Source organism: Centroberyx affinis, unplaced genomic scaffold (genome assembly GCF_046629955.1).
Source record: "Centroberyx affinis isolate AG114_WGS23_722 - 3 ecotype Tasmania unplaced genomic scaffold, CSIRO-AGI_Caff_v1 ptg001027l_1, whole genome shotgun sequence".
Taxonomy (NCBI): domain Eukaryota; kingdom Metazoa; phylum Chordata; class Actinopteri; order Beryciformes; family Berycidae; genus Centroberyx; species Centroberyx affinis.
Genome location: NW_027279587.1, coordinates 29,002 through 52,841, shown reverse-complemented (window position 1 = coordinate 52,841; position 23,840 = coordinate 29,002). Strand labels below are relative to the sequence as shown.

The following is a 23,840-nucleotide window of genomic DNA, read 5'->3' as shown; positions in this document are numbered from 1 at the left end:
AATTTCCAGCCTTTTGATTCTCTCATTCCCGTACCACCCTGTCTTCTCCTCTGAGATGGAGGTTGGAGCAAGAGAAGTCTTTTGTCTCAAGGACTCAAAAAATTCCCAACGAATAATCTATGTTAAAGCTGCTTTGTAGAAGTGCAGTATTATGCATACAGAGCTAAAGCCAGGCATAGGAAAATGCTCATTCCACTGATATTCTGTTACTTACCTTTTCTCTATATATGTGATCTGTATGTGACTGTCTGCTCCATGGGCCATTTGTCCTGTGAAAGTAAAGCACCATATAGTATTGTTTATTACATTGTAAATATCTTGTTATTACATTGTAATGGAGCAACATGTTTTATGGTTTTATATTAATAGAGCAGGGATTGATTCTTATTTATCTTGTGTAACAGCAAAAACAACTGGTTTACGGCTATGCAATTTATAGAGATGCACATTTGCTCCTGTGTGTGATCGTCATTATAGCGTTACTAAAAAGGTGTAGAGAAATTTAAAGTAACATCTACAAACACAATGCTGCGAGCCAGTCATAGTCATGCTTTGAGTCTAGAAAAACAAAATCTCATCCAGCGTGGACTTGGTGATGCAACTGGAGCCTTCGGTGTTGGATGCAAACACAGAACTTGTGCGTGGCAGAGAGGAGGGATATCAAAAGAGAAAAGAACAGCATGTAGGTGAGAACATAGATCTTACAGGAGGAAAATGGGCCAGATCATGTCAAAATAAATCTATATGGAGAGATTCCAACACTGATTAAACAGAATTGTTAAGTGGAGGTTTGAAGTTTTTCTCACCAAGGAATATGATTGTAAACATGGAGAGAAAAATCCCCGATGAGACTCTGCTCAGTTTGAGTATACAACAAGCATAACATTTTCAGATGTGTAAATCTAGTCTTTTGAGTTGGAGTCTGGAGAGAGATGCACAACGTTGACCAAAAGTCAACTAAGGATTAAACAAGCAAAGGTTTCAGACTGGATATGGGTGTGAATTGTTTTAAAATTTTGACACTGATGTGCATTGGGGTTGGCAACATAATTCTATTCCATATCATCATCGTTTACAAAACCTCTCCTTATATTCCTTTCAGCTTAATAACAACCAAAATTATTAAGGAATATTTACAGTATTCAATAAAGTTCAAAATACTTAACTACTGGGCAAGGTTAAAGAACTTGTATAAACAGATAAACAGCTATAGCCTTTGTCCAGATGAGATATGTGTGAATTGCAGTGCAGAGAGAAGCTAGCTGCAGATTGAGCAAAGCGCCGGCAATGGGCTGACACCATGTGTGCTGCTGTTCTGTTGGCGGCTGGTCTCCTGCTTAGCACATACTTTCTTAATGACTGGCCTGCCCATATGCTGAATAAACACAAACTCTTCAGCTCATACATCTGGAGACCAGTGCAGCGCCCAACCCCATTTGTGGTCAGACAAGTGCGCTATCTTGGTGGAAAGATATTTATTACGTTTATAAAACTGAGAGAGGTGGTGCGTAGGGAGGAGCTTTCTCTTGCGGTTGAAACAACAGTACATTACAGGGCAAAAGGAGCCCGTCTGGCAGGGCGAAAGATGAGTGACAGGTATGCAAGTCCTCCAATGGTGGTCTAATTTTCTGTCTTATTCAAAGATTGTGTACAGAGGAATGAGTTTGGAAAAAATACTGAAAAATAAAATGAAATAAAAGGTTGAAGTCTATTCTCTGCACTAGATTTAAAAAAGGAAGCAATAACAAAAATAGCAAAAAAGAAAACACCCCCCACATGCCGCAGAAAAATATCCTTCCAAAGACAACAGACCCTGAAGGACAAGGGATGAGGAGGCTCACCCGTTGTGCTCCTCCTTGGTGGTCTTCCCACCGGCCTCGGGGAGAGATCTGTGCCTCTGCAGTCCATGGTCTCGACGCACCCGATGGCCCCTGTACACTGCACAGGCAACCAATGTTAGACACGGTGAAGGTCTATGCACTCACACGGCCGTATAACCACTTTCCTCTCTCTGTCATCATTCTGAATATCATACAAGAAGTCCACTAACACCACTGAGGCAGTCAGTAGATGTAACTGTTGTAATTAACACCAATTACAATGATTTATCAGGGCACTAAAAAGAAAGCCATCAACTAAAAACATTGCGTTTGCTGGCAGAAAGTGAAATGTGCTTTGCATCAGGGACACAGGGTCGAGTTTTGCAGTGGGAAAGCACTGTGTGATTAAAGGGACAGACTGGGCTCTGATGGATGGTAAACGAAGCCTGCTGAGTTACTCCGTCAACGGGCTTTGTGTTTTACTTGTAAAATTATATGCACAGGAAAAGAATGCTCAAGTACATTGTTGAGCCATGGTTCTATTTTGCATGGTCTAATCTGATCGATGGTGAGCATGTCCCCCAGGCCCTGCTGAGATCTGAGAAGCCACCAGGCTCATACATTTGAAAGGCATCTGTTTATTTTCAGAATGCAAATGCGGCCCACCTCAAAGGCTATAAGCTGCAGAGAACACACAATGTGAATGTGCTGGAGTGCTCTGCCGGGGGGCTGAGGCCCCACTTATGTCAGGTTCAGGTTCTCCCTGAACCCTAGCGCCCACACACAAACACACTTTCCCCAAAGAGAAAGACGGGAGCGACAGAGAGGCTTTTCTCACACCGAAACCCTGTTTACCCATTCCGCGGCATTATTTACAAGGGTTTTAATGGAGGACATTTACACAAGGTGTGCAGGCGACTGAGATGCTCCATGTGCCAGATGAGGGCAGCCCTTAGGAGAGCCAAGGGAAACAATGCCAAATCTCCTCCCCCAGCCCTCCTCTCTCCTGCCCCTCTTGGCACCCTCCCTTGTCCTCCAGTGAGAGGCTCAGAGGAGGGAGGGGGAGGGGGAGGGGGAGGGAGACCCAGGAAGGTTAATGTGCCCACTTTGATCTTCGTCAAGGCACACTGAGTAAGAATTAATTTACATTTCAGATGAAAAGGTTGACAGTATAAAAAGGCATCTTGTTTCTGGTATGTGAGAGCTGTGTAATAGGCCAGGAATTTGAGAGAGGAAGTCGTGAGGAAACAGAAGGGATAAGCCCCTCTCTTGCCTTTACTGGGAAAGAGATGAAAGGAAAAAAGGATCTCAGTATGCACTGTTCTTCTGAAACATGGGGACCAAATGCTGCCCAAACTTTCAAAAGCTTTTCTTTATGCATTATTAATTAATTATTACTGTTTCGCGGGCCACTCATTGAGATCAAAAAGGTGTTTCACAAAGCCATAAGGTTTTCAGGCCTTTATCCCTTTTCCTTTTGAAAAACGCACGAAAAAGTGGCGTGCATTTTCCGCTGGACACGGGACTATAGGAACATTCCAGAGGTCTGCGTTTTGAGTGAATGAGGAAGTTCAGAGGAAAATATCACCGGTTCTTTACCTGACTGTATGCGGACAGCGGCCTTTTCCCTCTCCTTTTTTATTTGCTTGAGGTTTTGCCGAGCAACATAGCCCCTCCACGCTAGAGAAAGAGAGGGAGAGGGAGTGTGTGAGCGTGAGAGAGATACAGAGAGAAAGAAAAATGGCTACTGCTGACCTACCTCTGTGAAACAAAATAGACTGCACATACTACACAACATCCCACTTCAAAACACTGCTAAACCAGGTGGCAGTGGGATAGATCCCTTTGAACTCTCTGAGGTCTTATTGTCTCTTCTGAAGCATTGCTCTTAACCCCCATAGGTCAAGCTGTGGTTATCAAACTCATCTCTTTTATGAAGACTCGCCAGCGCATAATAGCCTAGAGGTGATTAAGAAAACCGCCGGTCAGATTCACTAAACATTTGCACCTGTTTCATCAATAGACGATAAAAGACTAAAAGAGAAGCTACATCATATTTCTCTCTTCATTTGCATTTAATAATAACATCCTATTCTTTCACGTAAGTTTGAATAATTCTGTTTTCTGTCTAATTAATATCGGTCTACCTGACTGGATGATGACAGCCCCGTTGGTCCTCTTCTCCTTCTCTTTGCGGTAGCGCCGGGCCCCCAGCCAGCCCTTGGTGTACGCCTGCATCACCACCACCCGCGCTATCACCTCTCTCAGCAGCAGGTTCAGCTGCTCCACATGGTAGTACTTCAGAAACACCTGACAGGCAGCGGAGCCAACTTTAACACTGAGGTCTTTGCACAGGAACAGACAGACTGAGATTGTACTGCCGTAAGCACTTGGTTTTTGGTACATGTTGTGATGAAATTTGCACAACCTAACATATAATACAAAAACAAATTTCATCATTCTACATAGAGCTTTTTTAATGAAATGGGAGTCACATTACCTTAGTCTTCCCTAGGACCCATTTTTCTAGTTTGGCTCGCTCCAATATGGCAACAGCATTCTCTTTGCTAGTCTCAGGCATCTGGTGAGCCCGGAAGGCAAGGTAGTAATATCTAAGAGAGGAGACAAAGGGGAAAAAAAGAGGAATAATTTGACCTTCGACAGGACAGAGATATTATAAAATACAAATCTGAACACCTTATTCCATGCAACTTTACAATAAAAGTATTTGAAACATTTTCGAGCCATTTTCGAAACATGACTGCTCCAGTTTGAACAGAAAAATGAGCCTCACTGAGACATGAGTCTTCAACAGAGGCCTATTGTTTGAGCTCTTTTGAATTGATGATAGTCTCTTATTTCAATGGCCACAGAAGATGCCCATCAGCCAGGGCCAGTATCAGTGTGCATCAGCTCCACGGCGTGTTTATAGCGTATTGTCTCGGGCCGGCCACTGATCCCCTTGTCGTAGTTTACAAAATACCAGCATAGGACAAAGTGGCTCTAACTGTTTGCTCAGGGACATCAAGGCTCCAAAACTACTGGTTCATCCCTTGTGTTCTGGTGTTGGTCAAAGAGAAGAACAACAACAAGAAGAAAAACTTCTTTGAACTCCCCTCCCCACCTCAGTCTACAGCCTTTCATTCTAATTCCTGTTGATACCTGTTATTTCTTTGATGGTAAATACAAAGCACTGCTTGGCAACATCAGACGAGCCTTTGATATGAGAGCACAAATTTAAATCAGTTTTCACTAAAGGTGCAGTTTAGCCATTCGGTCTGTCAGTATTATTTCTGCCTGGCTCGGGTGGGATGATATGGATTCAACAGCAAGGTTAAAATGTAGTCTGAAGAGGAAATGCGTTAACCCACTCACTCTCATGCACACACACACTCTGCACTGCATACACACACACACACACACACACACACACACACACACTTCATGCACAGGTGTTGCAGAGATAACAGTAAATTATCAGATCAGGTGATTCATGATCTTCCATTTATCATAAAATGAAATGATCAAAAACACTCACTAACATTGGGAGAAAAATTAGGACACACAGGGAAATACCATGTGGTCATTCTAAGTTTTAGTTCATCAAAATTAAACACAAATTTTAAGGCTTCCCTAGAGCAGTGAGACTAACCAGACATCTCAAAGCTTTTTTCACAGGCCACAAGCCCAAGTTAATTAAATTTTATATCATCTTAAAGCCTCCCCCATTAGAGGTGCCTGGAATATTTTTCAAAGGATAATTGATCAAACGTAAGTTTCCTTGCATTTTCCCAAGGACCTTGTCTGAGTATGTATTTTTTTCCTTAACAGGGCCAAGGAGGTATTAGTGTATAATTTTGAAATGTTGCGTTGTTGAGTTATCTGATGGACATTTGAACATTAGTACAGCATGTAGCGCTTGTGAAAAGTTATCAAATCCTGTCCCACATTTTTAAAAACAAAAACAACATCCTTACATAAAGTAGCCCTAATGATGAAAGCCTGTTTTAATTGTGTGATAATGCAATACCAATGGGACAAGGAGACCACAGCTGAGCTTTTCCAGGACACTGAGCATAAGAACAAACTCCTTATGAATAGTAAAAGGAACTCCATTAAAATGTATCACCCCTTATAATCACAGTTCCTCCCTGTTTGAATTTTATCCATATTTTGCAGACTGGAGTATTCACCCAGTTAAGAGAGTTGTAGGATGTATTTTCTCTATCACTAATGACTGCCAATTAGTCAGCCTCTTGCTCTGCTCAAGTTTTACTCCTATCTAATTAAGGAACTCGTGTTTTTGTGTGATGTAGAGCAGGGTTCACTTGTTCTGCACCATCTCTGGGGTTGTATCAGCACGCAGCATGTGTGCACGCTGCGGAGTAGAGGTGGTGCCGGGCTTGACACCGCTGTTACCTGTTGACAAAGTCTTCAAACAGGATGCGGTGGGAGTAGCCTTGCCGGCGGATATTCACTGTCTCCAGGATGCCGGTGTAGCGCAGCTGCACCATCACCCTCTCCTTGTAGAAGCGCAGCGCCTGCCTGTCATCGTTGGGTTTGATGCAGCGCACAAAGTGTGGCTGACCCACCACCATCTTAGACAGCAAGTCCATCAGGGAGTACTGCAGACACACGATAAGACAGGAACAATCAGTCAGTAGAGGTGGACAAGGCGAGAAAACCAGAGTGCAATTTTCATGTGCATTCACAGTGTCAGAGTCAAATGATATGTTGATGTGCACTTCAAACAGCATCCAGCTTTTTCCAAATATAGATGCGCTTGACAACAGAGTTTGTGTTGAATGGTAATTGACAGTTTTTATCTGGTATAAATGATTAATGGTGTTTCCAGTGGATGTGTGGCACTGTGGATTTCAGTTGTTTTGAAACTTAAAAGTTTTATAACTTGACTTTTTGAAGTGCAGGGACAGAGTTTCTGATGTTATGGACAGACTCCATAGCCTGCAGTCTACTACCTCCGGCCTACACAACAAATCTTCCAGGCACCTAACTCTCCTTTGTCAGGCGCTGCTTGTGTGCCTTTGATCAATACAAGAAATAGCTAGGCAATAAAGTAAATATGAAATCCAAAAATTGGTCTTCAAGATTCAGGCTACAGATTTGTACCTTAGCCTGGCTCTTTCTTTAAAGCAGACTTAACTAGTCAAGTGATGAAATTAATACTTCATAATCAATCTTATTGGTGTGAAGAAACCAATGAGGCAGTTTGCAGCTTTGGGGGAGAATTGGAAATATTTTAAAAAGATAATTAGGTGCTCTGCTAAATAGAATAAATGTGTGTCGCAAGTCATAACCTGCTTGTCAATTTTTCTTTCATTCAGCCTGTTTGGGGAGGCATGTCTTTATTATCCTTAGAAAACTTTTGTTTGCAGTTTGCTTACACTAGTCCTAAACTAGATTTAACTATGCAAGACTGTCTGATCACACTGTTCAACACACCTACCACAGTGCTAAATGCATTATTAAGAAATATTGGATAACGGATACTCCAGCACCATGAACAGGTGTATGTAGATAGATACATTACAAGATACAAATTTTAAATTTATGTCCAAAAACACAGGCAGCATTTACATATATGACACATACTACCAACTCAATTAATCAATTTAAAATTGTATTTTTATGTATGAATTGAATGTTGTTATCAGAATAGTTGGGTAGTAGTGGTAGTGAAGACACCTACACGGAAATAGGAGGCCACAGTCTGTCTCCTCATGTTGGTGGTTTCTTCCGGGTGACGCATCATCTCCATGGTGTCGACCTGAACACAAGCATGAACGCAAATGAACGTGCTGCATTAATGAATAGGCCAGGCCATGAGTAGGCCCGACCTCAGCATAATGACTGCACTAGGAGCATCACTGTAAACGCAGCAGATTCGAATTAGACGGCCTTATTTCCAACCTGATGTCTTCGGTGAGCTCAGCAGAGATAAAGGTATTATTACAGCATTTCTACTTCCGCTAAATGGGGCAGTTGAGAATACACAGCTGCATTAACTGTGCCGTCTGTATAACATAGCACCATAAACACTTAAAGCTAACAATCTAGAGAATAGATCTCCACTGCTGTGGGGCATGGGGAAAATTGCAGAGCATTCTGAATAATGAGACTAGCCGTCACCAACCAGATAGTCGTTCTGACGACGGATTAACGAGGACACAATATAAGCTTTCTAATGGCCCTCTCAGTTCATGGCTTCATCAAAATTAATGATGCAATAGATATTTTATGGTAAGTCTACATAGCAAAGTGCATATCTTAATACTTTATTTCATCCCAGCACAGGGGGAAAGGTATGTCAAACATTTTCTGAGTAACTTGAATGGAGTAAGTGGATGCTGTGACAGGTTGCAATGTTGAATGCGGTTCATACAGAAGTACAAGCGGTTATCTAGGACTCTCTTCCGCTATTCTAACAAGGGCGAGATACACGGGCGCACTACTTAAATCTGTTTGTACTGGTAACTTTTTCTAGGCGTCAATTTCTGTCAACTTTTCACCAACTTTGATTGAGAACATGACGGCATACATATTACATCAATCACGCTGAGTTCTCATTAAAACGCCCTTTCTTCTCAAAGAGTAACTGTGTAGGTACGGAAGGGAAGTTCAACAAAGTGGGGCTGTCTTTCCACCGGTTTTCCAAATGTACCTCTTGCTGGCCTATGCTTGTGTCCCACATTGAGTATTTCTTCATGTAAAAAGATGAACCTCCTAGCATTTGCTTTCATTAACATCGCAGACTGTGTGAGAAATTATTAAAAAAAGCTTTGTCCAAAAATATTTTGGGAAGCCAGTGTGTGACAGGTGTTGGAGGAGAGAACCTGAACATGGTTCAAAGTTAGTAAAATATAGTAAAAATCTGTTTATGTCAATCAATTATAGGTTTATATATCAAAAACTTCAAATGTTCAATTTCAATTATGGTTTGTCATGAAAAGAAAATTTTGAAAGACTGCTTGTAATTATGAACTACTCTATAATTTTGAAATAATATTTAGTTTCAGTTTAATAGAACATTGGTAAACTTTTGTTATGTTCCATAGGAGTCTTACCTTCAATAGGTATTTGGGAGACTTTGCACAGCACATGTCGGAGAAAAACATGGAAAAAAAAGGAAGAGGAAAGTAGACAGACAAGGAGTAAGGAGTAAGGAGTCTGAAATTAACCTTTAAGGGGTTTAACACTGTAAATCATAATGTGAGCATTTTTGTTACATAGACCAACAAAAATCTGTAGCTGGAAATTATATCTTATAGACATTATGATTTGACCACATGCTTCCCCTTAAATTAGGTAAAATAGACACAGTGAAGAAGATGCAAATGAAATTTACATCTTCTTCACTCAAACTTTGTCACAGGTGAGAAAGTTTGAGAGTCCTTTCTGTAAGAAAGCTTTTTGGCTAAGTGATGCTGCAAGAACATACAATAATGTGTGCGATGCCATAAAAAGGCATCCACCAAACTATATAGGAAGAACTTCAGCTTTAAAAGTGAACAACAGACATTATTGGATAGTGGCAGTTTGTAAATGTCTTCCTTATTGAGTTATTGAGGTTTGACCTATGAAGAATTATTTTGTGATATTATACTTATCATAAAAATATTCTGGATGGAAGTATTTTTATGCAGTTTGACTGAGAGAAGCTGATTATTGAATCTGGGGAACCTACAAAGAGAAGATGTTATTTCAAAATATTACAGTGTTTCAGTGTGCATAACAATGGAAGACAACAACGTTAGTCAGAAAGTTTGAAAAACTACAACTATGCAACAGACACCAAATGCCAGATGGCAATGCTGTATCACCACAAGCAAGAGAGCAAAGATAGCAGGGTAGTCAATTAAGGTGGCTATGCTTCACAGCACAGCTTTTTACTATGGTGCTTATGGTGCGATGCCTGTGAGCAACAAATAAAAAGCATTATGCTCTCGGACGCCATGATTTGTGCTAAAGAAGCACGAGCCCCACCTTGTTGCGTCCTGAACTGAGCTGCGGTGGCAGGGATCTTGACGCAGCAGTGATTCTTGCCCTTGAAGTTGCCAGATTTCCTGTTCAAAACACAGAACCAAACTGTAAGACACCCATGAGGGGAAAACAGTACTTAGGTGAAATCAGGAAGAAGTCATATTAGGGCTCACTGAAGGCTTTACAAAGATTAGAACTGCTGTATGAAAAGGCGTAGAGGGAAATGGTTATTGAGAGTAAACCATCAAACTTGGAGGCACAATAAACTTTTTCAGCTGATAGTCTACTTCTTCAACAAAAAGATAAAAGGCAAGCAATGTAAAGTACCACACTATGTTCACCACAATGTTCATATTCGGGCACAGTATAAAAGACAGTTCAGAAGGAGCCTAAATCTGAGCTGAATCCCATGGACTCAGGAGTGCAGCTGCGTGCACAGCAGTCCTACAGCCCCACACACAGCGGAAAGGATATGAACATAGCATATGCAAGACAGTCTGAACATTTCAAAGTTTCTGCACAAGATGTCCAAATGTTTTCTCTGGCTATATCTTCAGAGGCTAAACTGTGATTAATAGCAGTGAAAGAAGCCTTTGAAGCAGGATTGGTGACATCAAAGTCCTAATCCATGGGTGGCAGGATTTTTATAATGAGTGGGAAGTATCTTAACACATTTCAAAGGGTTTACTCCATGAATAAACAATAGCTGCACAGATGTGCCACACACACCTTTAGAAAAATACGTCTGCAGACACAGGAGGCAGCATTACCCAAGCAGCAGTGTATGGCAAGGAGGAAAACCTTTGTTTTTTTTTAAGATAAAGCTGAATTGACAGGCGAACAATTGTTCTAGATTTTACACAGCACACAGATGAACTTCTAAAATGCAAATATGAAGTAAGCTTTTGTAATATAATTTCAAGACTTGAGTCAAACAGTTATTGATACGGTCTGACAATGAACCATAAAGCAACTTTAACACTGGATCAGTCCTTCCTTTCTCAGAAGACTCGGGGCTATCAAGTGTATATTAGAAACATTACTCATACATTTCTGCATCTCTGGAGAGATCAAAATCAATTTATGGTGGATTAATTAAGAGCCAGACCACTTCTAACTTTAGACAAAGAACGTCCTACTTGTGCCAAAGGCTTCACTGCAAGCCAAAGGAATGTGTTGTCTCATGGCACACACAGACACACACGCATGAACACACAAATGCATGCACGCACACACCGCTGTAGTCAAAACAACCCACAACATATGATGTGAGAGCGCTTCAAAAGGATTCAGCCTGTCTTTTAAGCTAGCGATGATATTGCTTTTAGCGTTTGACAGTTGGCTGCTAAGTTTTATTTATTTATTTATTCATTCATTTTGCTATTAATACATTTTGTATTTGGCACTCGCTAGAACAAACAAAATCGAGATATTCTGTCACATGGAAATACACACTTTTATATTTGCTGATAATGTGATTGAAAAAGCATCCACAGGCACCCGAACTGTTACCCAAAAATTGAGGGAAGGGAAAGGAAAAATGGAAAATATTATAACGTGTTAGCATTTACTTGCTCATAATGAACACATGTTTGTGAAGGGCCTTTTGTTTGGAATCAGAGGGACAGATTTTACAACTTAAAATGCCCCACTGGCATAGTCTATACAAAAACACACAAAAGTATGATCTTTGAGAACAGGAGCTGTTAAACTGTGTCGGGTATATTACCAGTGCACAGGCAGGGCCCCGCTCCAATTAGCCCAGAGTAAAGCTGGATGGATTAATTGGAGTGGGTCTTGTGCAAATGAAGAGCGCTCTCTCCTCTCCCCATTAGTGCTGCTGGGCCAGATCATCTGAGCACATTTGTCATGATGAATTAGCGGCTGCGAGTGGAACGGGCTCGTGGAGTGTCACTGTGCTTTCACGCCTCTCACTTCCATGACACCATCAAGGGGAGATGAAGGGGCTGCGCTGTGATGAGGGAAACTATGACAGTTGTACCTAAGCCTTGCAAATGGACACTCGCTGCTTTCTTCATGTATTCCTTGGCGGGTCGTATTAATTCATTCTCCTTGCGGTTTCCTATCCCCTCCTGACTAGATGATTAGAGCATGGGTTAATAGTCAGTATCCTCAAAGATTTCCCCCTCCTGAGACATGAAACCAAGTGAACACCTGTGATGTCCGGCCCAAAAGACGACCTTCTAATTTAGATACAGTAGAGAACCTGTCTAATGATGTGGATCATAGTTATTCAAATAGGGAAAAGAGCGAGAATGAGGAAGATTCATTTTTGACAGAAGACTCATTTAAAAAAGCACACGTTTGGTTTTTTTGTATGAGTGAGAGCGGTTCTTATTTTTCTCACTGCTCTACAAGGGCCATATGATCAAAACAAAACAAAGAGTATTCATATAAAAGGTTAATAACTAAAAGAGGAGGGTAATGGTAAGAGGAGAGCAGGTGAGGGGTAATATTTCCCATCAGGTCATCCTGTCTCGGGGAACAGGCGGTGGAGGAGCGTCCCACTGATCGTTTCTGCTTCACGCATGTTGCTCTTGGCATGGACTTCCAGGACAAACACTGAGAGAGGCAGAGAGGGGGAAAAAGAAAGAGAAAAAGCCTTCCTTGGCATCTGTGCGTTCACTTTGAAAATTAAGCCCAGCAAGAATCCTGTAGGAAAAAAAAAAAAAGCTCAAGCTGGCAGTTGTATTGGGGTTCTATTGACAAGAATAGTCAATGTGCTTGGGATTAAAAAGCAATCCCGCGTTCAATATGACACCTCCCTACATGCTTTTATGAGTGCCAGTGTGCGCCTTGTACTTCAGAAGCTGTGGATCGAGCTGTCGACACGGGGGACAATCAAAGTTGTAAGAGAGAGCAGCCTTCCCGAGCTGAGTGAGCAGAGGCTTGCTGGATATCTCTCCCGCTCTCCCGCTCCTCTTTTTGAAAACATGTGATCTAGAAACTCAACTCAGCAACCAAGCAAATGAGATTATAGCACCCATAACCCCCGCCGCCCTCCCCACCCCCCATAACCACCACCGTTTATGCCTAGAGATGGCTCCAGGGGCTGTTGATTTAAATGCCATCCACTACTGTCAGAGCAGATCAATCATAAAAAGCATGGTGTAATTGGCTTTTAGTGACACAACACAGTGTTGCATTTATCAAAGGATGTTCTACCATGTGACTTAGGAGAGCCTGCTCCTTGCTATTGAAGTACGGGGCTGTCAAAATCCTACTGCTGACTCAAAAAAAAAAATTCCCCACTACCACGATTAGGGGAGAAATTGAACAAAAGTATTACTTGGTAAGTGTCTCTTGGTAGACAGTGGAAGTGTAGTAGGGCGCCCTGGTGAAGGACTGTGGAATGTGCCCACTGGGATGAAAAGCCTTCTGCTGGGGGAGAACAAAGGGCCAAATGTGTCATATCACTGGATGAAGGCTGTCATTTCTTCACAGGAGAATCTCTTAACATGAAGGGGGGGGGGGGTGAGAGAGAGAGAGACAGGGCTGCATCTGTGGCATCTTGTGCAGATGTCGTGCTTTTACATTTCATTTATAGACTTGAACTTCTGACTTCCATATCTAACAGGAGAGAATATTTGTTCCAACAGCAGAAGACTTTGTTGTGGTGCGGTCAGCCGGTCCAAAAGTGTCAGAGGAATTACAGTAGAGGCTTAAAAATGTTTTGCTTTACTGTCCTACAAGCTTGTATGTAAGCTTGTAAAGTAATAGCAGATTTATTAATTTGTACCATTAAAAATTATGAAACAAAACACATACACGCTGCAATGACTGTGTACTTCCATCGCTGATTAAAGCATACAGTACATACAGTAACAGAATTCACATATGTTATTCCTAGGATCTTGGGTATTCATTTTAAGCATGAACAAGTCTCTCTTAAAGCTAGAAATACAAGTCAGAAATCTCCTAACTGAGCCTAGAGTATGTGGACACGATGAGAGTCGTTTTATGCAGATATGGGCTTATTTTCTGGTTCATAATTATTTGCACTACAGTAAATTAAACCTCACTTTGGATATGAAAGTGACACAAATATTCACTAAATCCACAAATTCAGTCACCAATTCACTGCCAATCAAACAGGATGCAGTTCTCTCCCTTGATGAGACAGATTAAAGCCTTCGTTGTCTGCTTTCTACGGCTTTGGGAGAGTTATTCATTTTCACAAATATTGATTAACTGTCTAGGATCACAAGAATAGCATAGATAAATACTTTCTCAGGGAGAATTGTTGATTGAAGCCTGATAAAAAGATGTCTGTGGCAGTTGGTACAATGTGAGATGAAGTTGCTACTGAAAATGATCTGCTTGCTAAAATCAGGAGAAATATGAATACCGAATGCTAAGTGTTTTAGAATCCCTGCCCATCCATACATAGCAAATTAGACTTCTAAGTAATATATTTCTGCATCTACAGCTCTACATATATTATTTTTCAAGTGCTTAAGTTAAATCACATGAATATTTCAAATCCTCAGCCTGCCCCTTTACTTAGCATATTTTCATCAATAAACCTGCGTTAGCTAATAATTCAAAATGACAACAAATTAGACCGGACCAGGTCTTGCTCATATCAGCAGTTTTCCCTCTATACAAAATACATTATATAGTGTTAAAACCCTGATAAAAACAAACTGTGCATATCAGTTAGCAGCAATGTGTGCAGGAAAAATGTGTCTTTATAGCACACTAACTGTAAATTTCAAGTTTTCACAGGGAAACATCATGTCCATCAGTTTGTAGATCCTTCATTTGCATTGTGCTCTGACAAAGGATTGGCAGTCTTGTGGTGCCATGCGCGTGTGCAGATGTGCTGTGCTACAAGCAGCCGGGCCAGGCCGCCCCAAGGCTACACACACACACACACACACACACACACTCTCTGACCGCAGGCTGCCCAGGCCCTGGTAGGCCCTATGAGCCCAGCCAATTCAAACACTGTGATCCCACTGATCTGGGAAAGGCCCTGGCTCTGAGGAATTTGTCCATGCAAATACATCCCATTTCCTCTGACAAAACACCACCACATGTCCAAGCCTCAAGGACCCACATTCTGCAGGGCTCAAGTGGCCTCGCTATTCACCACGAGGGAGCCTTTTACGTTCCGGGGCCTTCCTAGTTTCCTACTGTTCTCAAGACGCTACCTACCTGCATCAATATTCAGGCCACCGCATTCTCAACCTGAGATCTGAGACGCATGGCTAGTCCTTAAAGATCAAACAATATTTGAATATTAATCTGTTTTGAACTTTAAACAAAATATAAAGTGGCCAACAAGTAACGGCAATCTATTTGATTTAGATGAATTGTCTGTGTATCACTGGAGTGTGTACTGATGTGTACTGATAACGCTGGCAGAAATATTAACATTCAGTGCATGTGTGTGTGGTTTGACATCCCAGATCCACTGTTTTACTTTCATCACAATGTCAAGCTGCGGGTCTACAAGGGTGACCCCTAGTGGTGACATTGTGTACCTTTAAGTGGGGAGGCAACCCACAGTGTAAACCACCCTGGTAAAACAGATTTCCATCAGATCCCCCAGATAATGGTAATTTCACAGATAACAGTGAATCTATAATGTGAAGTAAAATGCAAATTAAATCCCCCCCTCTAAATTTTACCCTGAAGAATAGATTTATAATTTTCTTATGCTATATCTCACTTAAAAGGGTGCTCCAGCTTTTCCAGATTGATAAGCTGGAGCAGAGTGTGTCATAGCTTTTATCTAATGAGATGATCTACAGTTTCACGAACTGCAATAAGGAAATTGGACCTCCAACTCCAAAGAAATGACAAAGAGAGCCGACTGAGAGCGCACTGCACACACGCTGCCTTTAAATGAGAATGTAAAAGAATTTGTACACTTCACCGGAACTACTGTACTTTTATAGGATGGAAAGATTTGAACAAAATAACACGGTAACAGTTTATTTCTGTGATGAGGCATCACAATCTTAACCTGATCCACCGGTCCAAATGGCAGGACATGCAAAAAAGTGCAGGGGGAACAAATGGAACTAAAGAGGCTTTTAGACCTAATTGACACTATGTCAGCAGCAGTAAACATTACAGCACATCTTTGTTTCTATTCAGTGCCTTTGAGCGCTAAAGTGCAGTGTTCATTGAATTTATTTTTATAGAGAGTATTCCTCTGAAGCCATTAATTGCATCAAAAAGGAGGTGGCTGAAGGCTCCCCTGTGCACAACCTCCAATTTAAGTTTACAGACACATCACATGGATTTCTACTGGAGACTCAGCTAAGGTGCCTATTGTGAATTGAAGCTCCTTTAATTCCACCGGGGACGAAAGCAGGCATTTACAGGTCCCTAAAAAGGAAGTGAATCACATAATGTGGCTTAGCTGAAATAAAGTAGGAAGTGGGAATCTGATAATTTAACACATCCATTAGCATTTCAGCTAAGTCAAGTGACCAGGAGGCCTCAGCCATGGCTAATGATGAGCATATTACTACCTTCATTTAAGCAACAGAAAAGAGGTGGGAAGAGTTGCTTTTGTGTTCTCTAAATACTGTTTCTTCATCCCCTGGGTATTTAGAAACCTTATCTTAAAAATATCCCACTGCACTCACAATCTGTAGATAGCATTCAGCAGTGGGAAACCAAGAGGGACAGCTTAGTGAAAATAAAAACAGAGCCCCGTGCAGAGAGCTGAGCCTCTCAAGAGATAATGGAGGCTGCAGATTTATCCACACACGGCGCATAGAGGCTTGAAATGAAGGGGGACCAGGAGATGCCTAGGGAGCCGAGTCTTTAAGAAACCCACTTACCTGAACATTTATGGAGGCACGTACAACAGTAGAAACCAGCGCAAATTCAAACAATAATACAACTGCAACCCTGTATTGTCAGCAGTAGTTTGCCTCACAGAAAAGTTTCTATAAATTGTGTGAAATGCAGGTTAGCGGTAGAATAATGATCCCAACTGTTGGTATTAGTGGCTGAGAAGTTCCACATTGGTCTACTTCTTATTGAGGCATATAGAGTGGCCTACCTGTTTTTGTCAAGGGGCTGGAAAACAGCTGCTGCAAAAGTTTGTTCTCCGACGTTCTCAACACCACAACGATGTCTGCAGGAAGAGTGTCTCTGTTCTTCTCTAAGAATCCGTTCACATTGTACAAAACCTGTAGAATATCACATGGGAACTATTTAGGCAAATTAACAATCTAAATGTAACTCACATTTTTAAGGAGCTTATCTGATTTGTCATTAACTCTGAATCCTCTCAGTCCAGACAAAAGCATTGCAGCAGTATTTTGGTTTTGAGATATTGGAGTCAGAAATTGTTAGCATTTGTTAGCAATGCCTGTGGAAGCTAGTGGGGCGTAAAACAATTTATCTGAAAAATCACATCTAGCACCCTCAGTACAGCATCCTAGCTGTTTTACAACATATTTAACCATATAGAAAGGCAAAAATAGGATGAGAGACATATTTTTTTGCTCCATTCACCACAAGTGGCATTTTGTGACAGGCTTTTTAAAAACTAAAACATGAACTATTTTGTTACAAAATCTATGTTTTGTTACAAAATCTATGTTGTTATTATACTTCAGCTACTGATATAATAAGTTAGTGGTATCATGCAAAGATGCCAAGACACATTTGATACCTTTCCTGCATAATGCTGAATTCCAAAACAAAGCTCCACACGTTTTGGTATCCAGAAATACTTGTAGCGCAAATTGTCCTCAAATTTATCTGTAGGGGAGAATAGAAAACAAAAGATACTAAAAAAAGATGCTTAACATGGTGTAGCTAGTAAAGCCTTAGTTATATAACTATATAAACTGTGGCAAAAGAAAAAAAGAGAGAACAAAATGTAATAGCCTGTCATATGATTAATTTTGGCAAGCATCTATATAAAAAACTTGTTACAGTCTGCTTGAGGTCGAGCACGTCCCGAGCATTGTTCCATGTCTTACCCACTAAGGTGTGGTCAGTGGCCTTTGGGAAGCGGCTCTCCTCGTCCAGCAGGGAGAGCAGACCCATGGGCTTCTGCAGGAACATGTCCAGGATGGGCCTGTTGTCCTCGTACTCCACCAGGCTGGCGTCCACCCCTTCGCTCTGGTATTCCATCTAATTAGAACCAGTGAATGTAGAACAATCTACAGTTAATGATTTCACTAAATGACCCCATTAAACAATCTGGGCTAAATATGATTTGTGTATGTTTGGGGGGTGGGGGTGGGGGGGGGGTGGGGGGGGGGAGTTTCTAATCAACAACACCAAACAGCTGCAGCTGCACCCGGTTCTCTGTCTACAGTTGAAGTTTACAGCATAATAGAGTCTTTTACTGAATGCATAAAACAGAACAGCTCTGAACTAACAAATAGAACCACTTACTAATTCATAATTTATTTCAATTTGCAAATAACCCAGAGTCGTATCATATTATTGCATCTATTTAATTCAGATCAAAAAGTTCTTTTAAATATATATTTTACTAATAAAGTGGAACCAATGGATCTAAACCATCCTCATGTTTAAGTCATTAACTTGGAATAATCAGTTCTGTGTACTGCTGGATTGAAGACATCCCCACCATATAAAAATCCCTTTTCCACTAAGCACCAGCCCTACATCAGGGGCAGCTAATACTTCTTTAAACCAGGAGAAAGTTTTCCACAATAGTAATGCCTTATGTTCAATGCTCTTTATTGTAATTTATGGGCAGAGGGTAAATATAGACTCCAAGAGCAGTAAGACCTGGAGAGTCGTGGAATATTCAAATAAATGAACGCAGACTATTAGTATTGTCAGTTCTTATGCTGAGTGGAAAACTCCCTTCATAAATGATTGCACTTCTTATTATTCCTTTCAGAAGGACTGCTGCAAAGTAAACACTAACTAAAAGGCATTATGGCAAAACAGTTCTTGATTAATGTCTATTCAATGCCATCAAGGAAAATAAAGACTTCTCGCACTCCAGGGTAAACAACTTCATTAAATCAATTAAGAGAGTAATTTGGTAGTGCGCAACAGGATAAACAATCCTTTACACATCACAGCCTGGCTATGAGCAAAATATTTCATGTTGAGGGCATTTCTGCCCTGATGGATGTATAAGCACACAAATAATATTAAGATGATTGATTTCCATAACGGTGTTTAAAAGGGAATCTGTTTTGCACCAGAGGAGTGCATATTGAACATCGGCCATTTGGTGGACGCTTTTATTCAAAGAGCATTACAATGTCATGAATGCGTTCATTTCTTTTTTTAAGCATGATGCATTAGCGCGGACATTTAATGCTGTTCTGTGTCTATTCATAATCTTTCTCTGGATGTTGAACGAGGTACATTTTGACACATCCTTTCAAAACACCCACCTGTTCAAGAGCAAATATGTGCTGGTTGAAGTAGAACTGGATCTGCTCATTTGCGATGTTGATGCACAATTGCTCAAAGGAGTTCTTCTTGAAGTTTTCGAATCCAAAGATGTCCAGGATTCCAACATTCATGCCGCTCTCTGCGGCACTTCAAAGGAGAAAAAGGGGACAAACAAACTTATTCTTCTATGTAACGAAACAAGCAAATCCCCAGCAACCATATTAATTGATAAAACTTTAATGATAACCCAAGTTCAACCCAAATACAGAATCTGGTCTGAATGGCTCAGTCTGATGAGAAATCATAAACATCAGCTTTCAGAAAGTCAGAGCATAATAAATGACTTTATTTCAGTCTTTATTGATTTAACCTACAGTCATTTATAAAGCCTACACAAACCGTACAAATTTCTACAATACAGCATAGAGTCTGAACAAAACATCTTGCTTCTGTCTTGCATTTCATATCCAGCGCTTGCAGCTGGCCACTTTCCATGATCAGTCATTATCCACTGTGTGTAGAGGTCACCTTTAGCCTGTGCTTCCAGGTTATTAATGGCAATAAGAAAAAACGCTAAGATGATTGGAATGGAGACAGGAACTCAGGCTTTTGTACATCTTTGAGAGATGACTCCCTGACAGTCTACGCTTACATTTATGAAGGAATTCTTTTGGATCAATGAACAGCCCCTTTGCAGTCTCTCTGAAGTCTTTTTAATCATCTGAATATTATTTTCTCAGCACGCATCTCTGTATCAAAAATTTATTAAAACTTCTTTTGCTCTCCTTTTGCTTCTCTTGTGCTTGCCCATTGATATTCTCCTCTGTGTTTGCATCTACCTCTACAGACTTGTGTTTGCCTCTGCAGACTTCCATAAAGGTCACCAAAGCTTTGCAGAAACAGTGTGTGATAGCGTGAGACAATCGAAGGCAGAGAGAGTGGAGAGGAACGGTAGGCGTCCGCACAGATACTCATCACCGGCCCGTACTCACCAGATATTCATGTCAGGCTGCAGCAGTGAGTTGATACGGTTGACTATCCAGCTGAAGAGGCGTCCGTACAAGGCCTTGGACATGGCGTCTCGCACGTCGGTGGCTTTGTCCACGGTGTTGGTGCGGATGATGGTCTCACCCCTGGTTACCACACAGTGGGAGGTCAGGGCCTCCTGCAGCTCTTCAGGGCCGATGCTGAGGAGAGACGCCGCTGACAGAAAGGATTGAGAGAGTCATTCAGTTTGATTTGATGAGCAGGAGCACATCTGCCTTAATGTCATATCATTAGTATAATAAATTTAGTTTCTTTGCTTGTTCACGTTTTTAAAGGGATGGTAGGGATTTGTGTGTTTTTGGAAATAGAATGTCTTCTGCTTATAAAAATATAACATAATTTTCCCTATTTTCTTCGTAACAAAATGGGAGAATCGCTGAATATTTAATAATATAAAACAACACATATAGCCTACTGGATCTCACCATTCTCTAAGTCCTCTGAATTAGGCACTTCACTCTTATCGGTCTGGTGCTGGGTTGTGATGGCAGTGAATTCAATATTGCCAGTATTCAAAATGGCCGAGAGAATTCTGTAAACAGAGTTGACCTCCTAAAAACAAAAAAAGAGAAAAAACAAATAATATAGCACTAAACTGATTTATGACTGAATCTATTTAGTCAAATTTAAATATTAGAGTACCTCTTCAGTAAAGCCAATGATTCGGAAGCAGTCCTGAATTGCGTCAAACTGCTCCTTGTACAGTTTACTGGAGACAATGTCTTGCATCACTTTGCGGTGCTGACTGTCAATGTACCTACAGACATACAGGAAAATTGTCAATGTCAATTTCCACGGTGGGAAATATATTGTTTATTGTTTATTTGGATCCCCATTAGTTGTTACCAAGGTAACAACTAATGGGTAGAATATGCTGGTAGAATTACAATTGATTTACTGCACTGCTAACCTGGGAGGCGTCTTGTCTGGTAATCTGTAATTCTTCAGTTTATCTTCATGGTAAAGCCCAGCATACATGTAATAAAATATGTGGAAGTTTTTCTCTCCCCTGAAGGAAAACAAAGAGACCGGTCAGTAATCCAACCAACAGAGCTCCAATGAGACAAGTGGCCGCTGGCTGCACATACATTGCCTGTTTGATGACCCTCGACTTCTCCAGCAGGTACTCCGATATCTTGGCGCCCATGACAGCTCCAGTGGGTGTGAACTTCATCTCCAGGTACTTTCCAAAGCGACTGGAGTTGTCATTGATAGCCGTGCATGCGTTTCCGAAGGCCTCCACGAGCGGGTTCACCTGCAAGATCTTCTCACGCAGCGTCCGATTGTTTGCCTGAGAGCAACAACATGTCCCTTCAATAATCTCCAGTATATTTGGGAGATGGTTGCATAGTTATACACAGAAGTATTACAGTTATAGCATTAGAATTAGATTTACATAGTTACACAATGAAATACAGGCATTTACTATGTACGATTCCAGAGATTCACCACACTGCTACACAGTAGTCGATTTGTACAAATATTTCAGAGGGGATGGTGGGGTCTTATGGGGACAAACAATTTGATAGTGGCGAAGACAGCATGGAGAGTGGGGGTCCAGCTGTTCACCATTCTGTTTATATTGCACACAGCACAAAGATAATTCTACACTCAAAAGACACGTATGTTACAGATGTTAGGTACCAGATACTCCTGCACGTACTGTACATATCACTATACAGTTGTTAACCCATGAATGTTAAATTGATAAAATTAAAGATTTTATAACATAGCCTACCTCTGTATGTTTGAATGGAATTCTTTTATGTACTTATTATAATTTGATAGAAGGTTTCCATCACACTGAGCACTAACAGCTGCAAACATAAAAAAAAGGCAGTAGTGAAGCCATGGGTGGTGCAGTGTCCGGTCTGGATTTGGGGTTTGGTTGGTGTGGCTGCTCTTTGCTGTCTCCCTCACCCTGACTCCCTCAATCTCTTGTTGCTATGATACTGATAGAATGGACATTAACTTTAAAAGGTGATCGTACAAAATATCATTCATAATATTTATTATACAATGGCCTGGCTGAATACTTTATTCTGATTGGCTGGAGGGGTGTTGGTCATTTCAGATAACCACATGGCTCTGACATAGCTCCTTATCACAAGGATGCCAGTTAGGAGATGGGCATCACTTTTATGGCATCAACAACATCTTTAGCAAAACCAGGAATACACTTATTTTAGCTTTATTAATTTGTACACATTGAGTCACCTGAACTCTGCTGGTCTGTCTCCTCTAATCTGTGACTCCTGCCTCCATTTGGTTCTATTAAACAGATCAGTGCATGTATTCAGAAGTTACAGGACTGATGGCTGTCTATAGGAGACTTTTTAAATGACCATATTCAGTTTAACTCAAATATATTTATATTTAACGATAATATATGATAGGCTGCACCACTGCAAATTATTTAGCTAAAGCTAATATTCAGTTACAGTTAATCAAACAACAATAGATAGCTACATATGCCTTCACTCTCCTTGCCCTGCTAGGTAGCAATAGTTACACTAGGCTATAGTAATTTCAGTTACAACGATGGCTCATGTGAAAATGACAATATTTCTGTCTGTTTACTAGTTAAATTCACCCAAACATGTTGCTTTATCACTTACATTGGGCTGAAAATAAGACAGAATGTCTAGATGATTCTTTCTCGACAGTTTCACAACACAACCTGTCAGCTCCACGGCTCAAATTGAACTGTCTGTACCTGTCATTTGATTGTGTGTTTGTTTAATGTGGCCCAGCTTCCCGGTTGGGTGGAGTTTTCGGTTTTTAAGCACTGCGATTGGCCCAAAGGTCCAAACACCGCCCAGCGGGCAAACTATGGTGTTAAAACGAAATTAACCAGTTGTTTAAACGCTCTGTTTATTGTTGTGTATCTTTTCTGTGAAAAGATACAGGGCTAGTCAAAAAATATTCCCAACCGGTCCACAGTTAGAGCGGCCCGATGTCCCGATGGCCAGTCCATCCCTGAATGCAGGTGCGTGTGACCCCCGCCCTCGGATTTGCTGACTCGGACTCCAGATGTGCTATATTCTCTAAAATGATTAAATATCAATAATAAATGGCTTACACATTTCTTGATTAGGCTAAATGACATCTTAGCGCCATGAAGAGGGATGAAATGGGGGGTGGCAGTTTTACAAAGGGGATGGTTTTTGACAATTGTTATTTTAAGGGGGATGACATCCCCTCGCATCCCCCCTCAAATCGACTACTGCTGCTACAATACCTTTCCCAAGAAGGTAAGATGTTGAACAATCAAATGAGCGCTCTCTGTTTTCCCCGCACCGCTCTCCCCACTGATTATGATGCACTAAAACGAAAGGAAACAGTTAAGCAAGGAACATTTTACAAGACATATTACAAAACAATTTCCCTTCAACATTTCCATCATCATTCTATCAATCTAATGATCGCAGAGAAGCGTATTTCCACTCATCTGACGATTTTTCTGAACAGTACCTGGTCTTTGCAGAACGTCACCATGCCTTGGTAGGCTGCATCTGCAGTGGCAAAGATGTGTGGAGGGTTGTCAGCCCGCTTCACACCATGGTACAGCTTAGAGAACTAAGA

General features: G+C 41.1%; 1 protein-coding gene across 1 annotated transcript in view; it reads right to left on the bottom strand.

The window, feature by feature from the left end:
* Positions 1-23,840, bottom strand: part of myo3b (myosin IIIB) — a 60,877-nt gene that overhangs the window by 15,486 nt on the left and 21,551 nt on the right. Inside the window, exons 12-30 of the mRNA XM_071522785.1 lie at positions 23,730-23,834; positions 23,497-23,580; positions 21,344-21,546; positions 21,166-21,264; positions 20,898-21,012; positions 20,681-20,807; positions 20,201-20,411; positions 19,208-19,355; positions 17,801-17,954; positions 17,488-17,576; positions 16,870-16,999; positions 9,825-9,904; positions 7,531-7,608; positions 6,240-6,445; positions 4,321-4,432; positions 3,968-4,130; positions 3,420-3,500; positions 1,842-1,938; positions 215-269 (exon numbers count right to left, since the gene is read on the bottom strand). Of these exons, the coding sequence (XP_071378886.1) occupies positions 215-269; positions 1,842-1,938; positions 3,420-3,500; positions 3,968-4,130; positions 4,321-4,432; positions 6,240-6,445; positions 7,531-7,608; positions 9,825-9,904; positions 16,870-16,999; positions 17,488-17,576; positions 17,801-17,954; positions 19,208-19,355; positions 20,201-20,411; positions 20,681-20,807; positions 20,898-21,012; positions 21,166-21,264; positions 21,344-21,546; positions 23,497-23,580; positions 23,730-23,834 (2,337 nt within the window). The remainder of the gene's footprint in view (positions 1-214; positions 270-1,841; positions 1,939-3,419; positions 3,501-3,967; positions 4,131-4,320; positions 4,433-6,239; positions 6,446-7,530; positions 7,609-9,824; positions 9,905-16,869; positions 17,000-17,487; positions 17,577-17,800; positions 17,955-19,207; positions 19,356-20,200; positions 20,412-20,680; positions 20,808-20,897; positions 21,013-21,165; positions 21,265-21,343; positions 21,547-23,496; positions 23,581-23,729; positions 23,835-23,840) is intronic.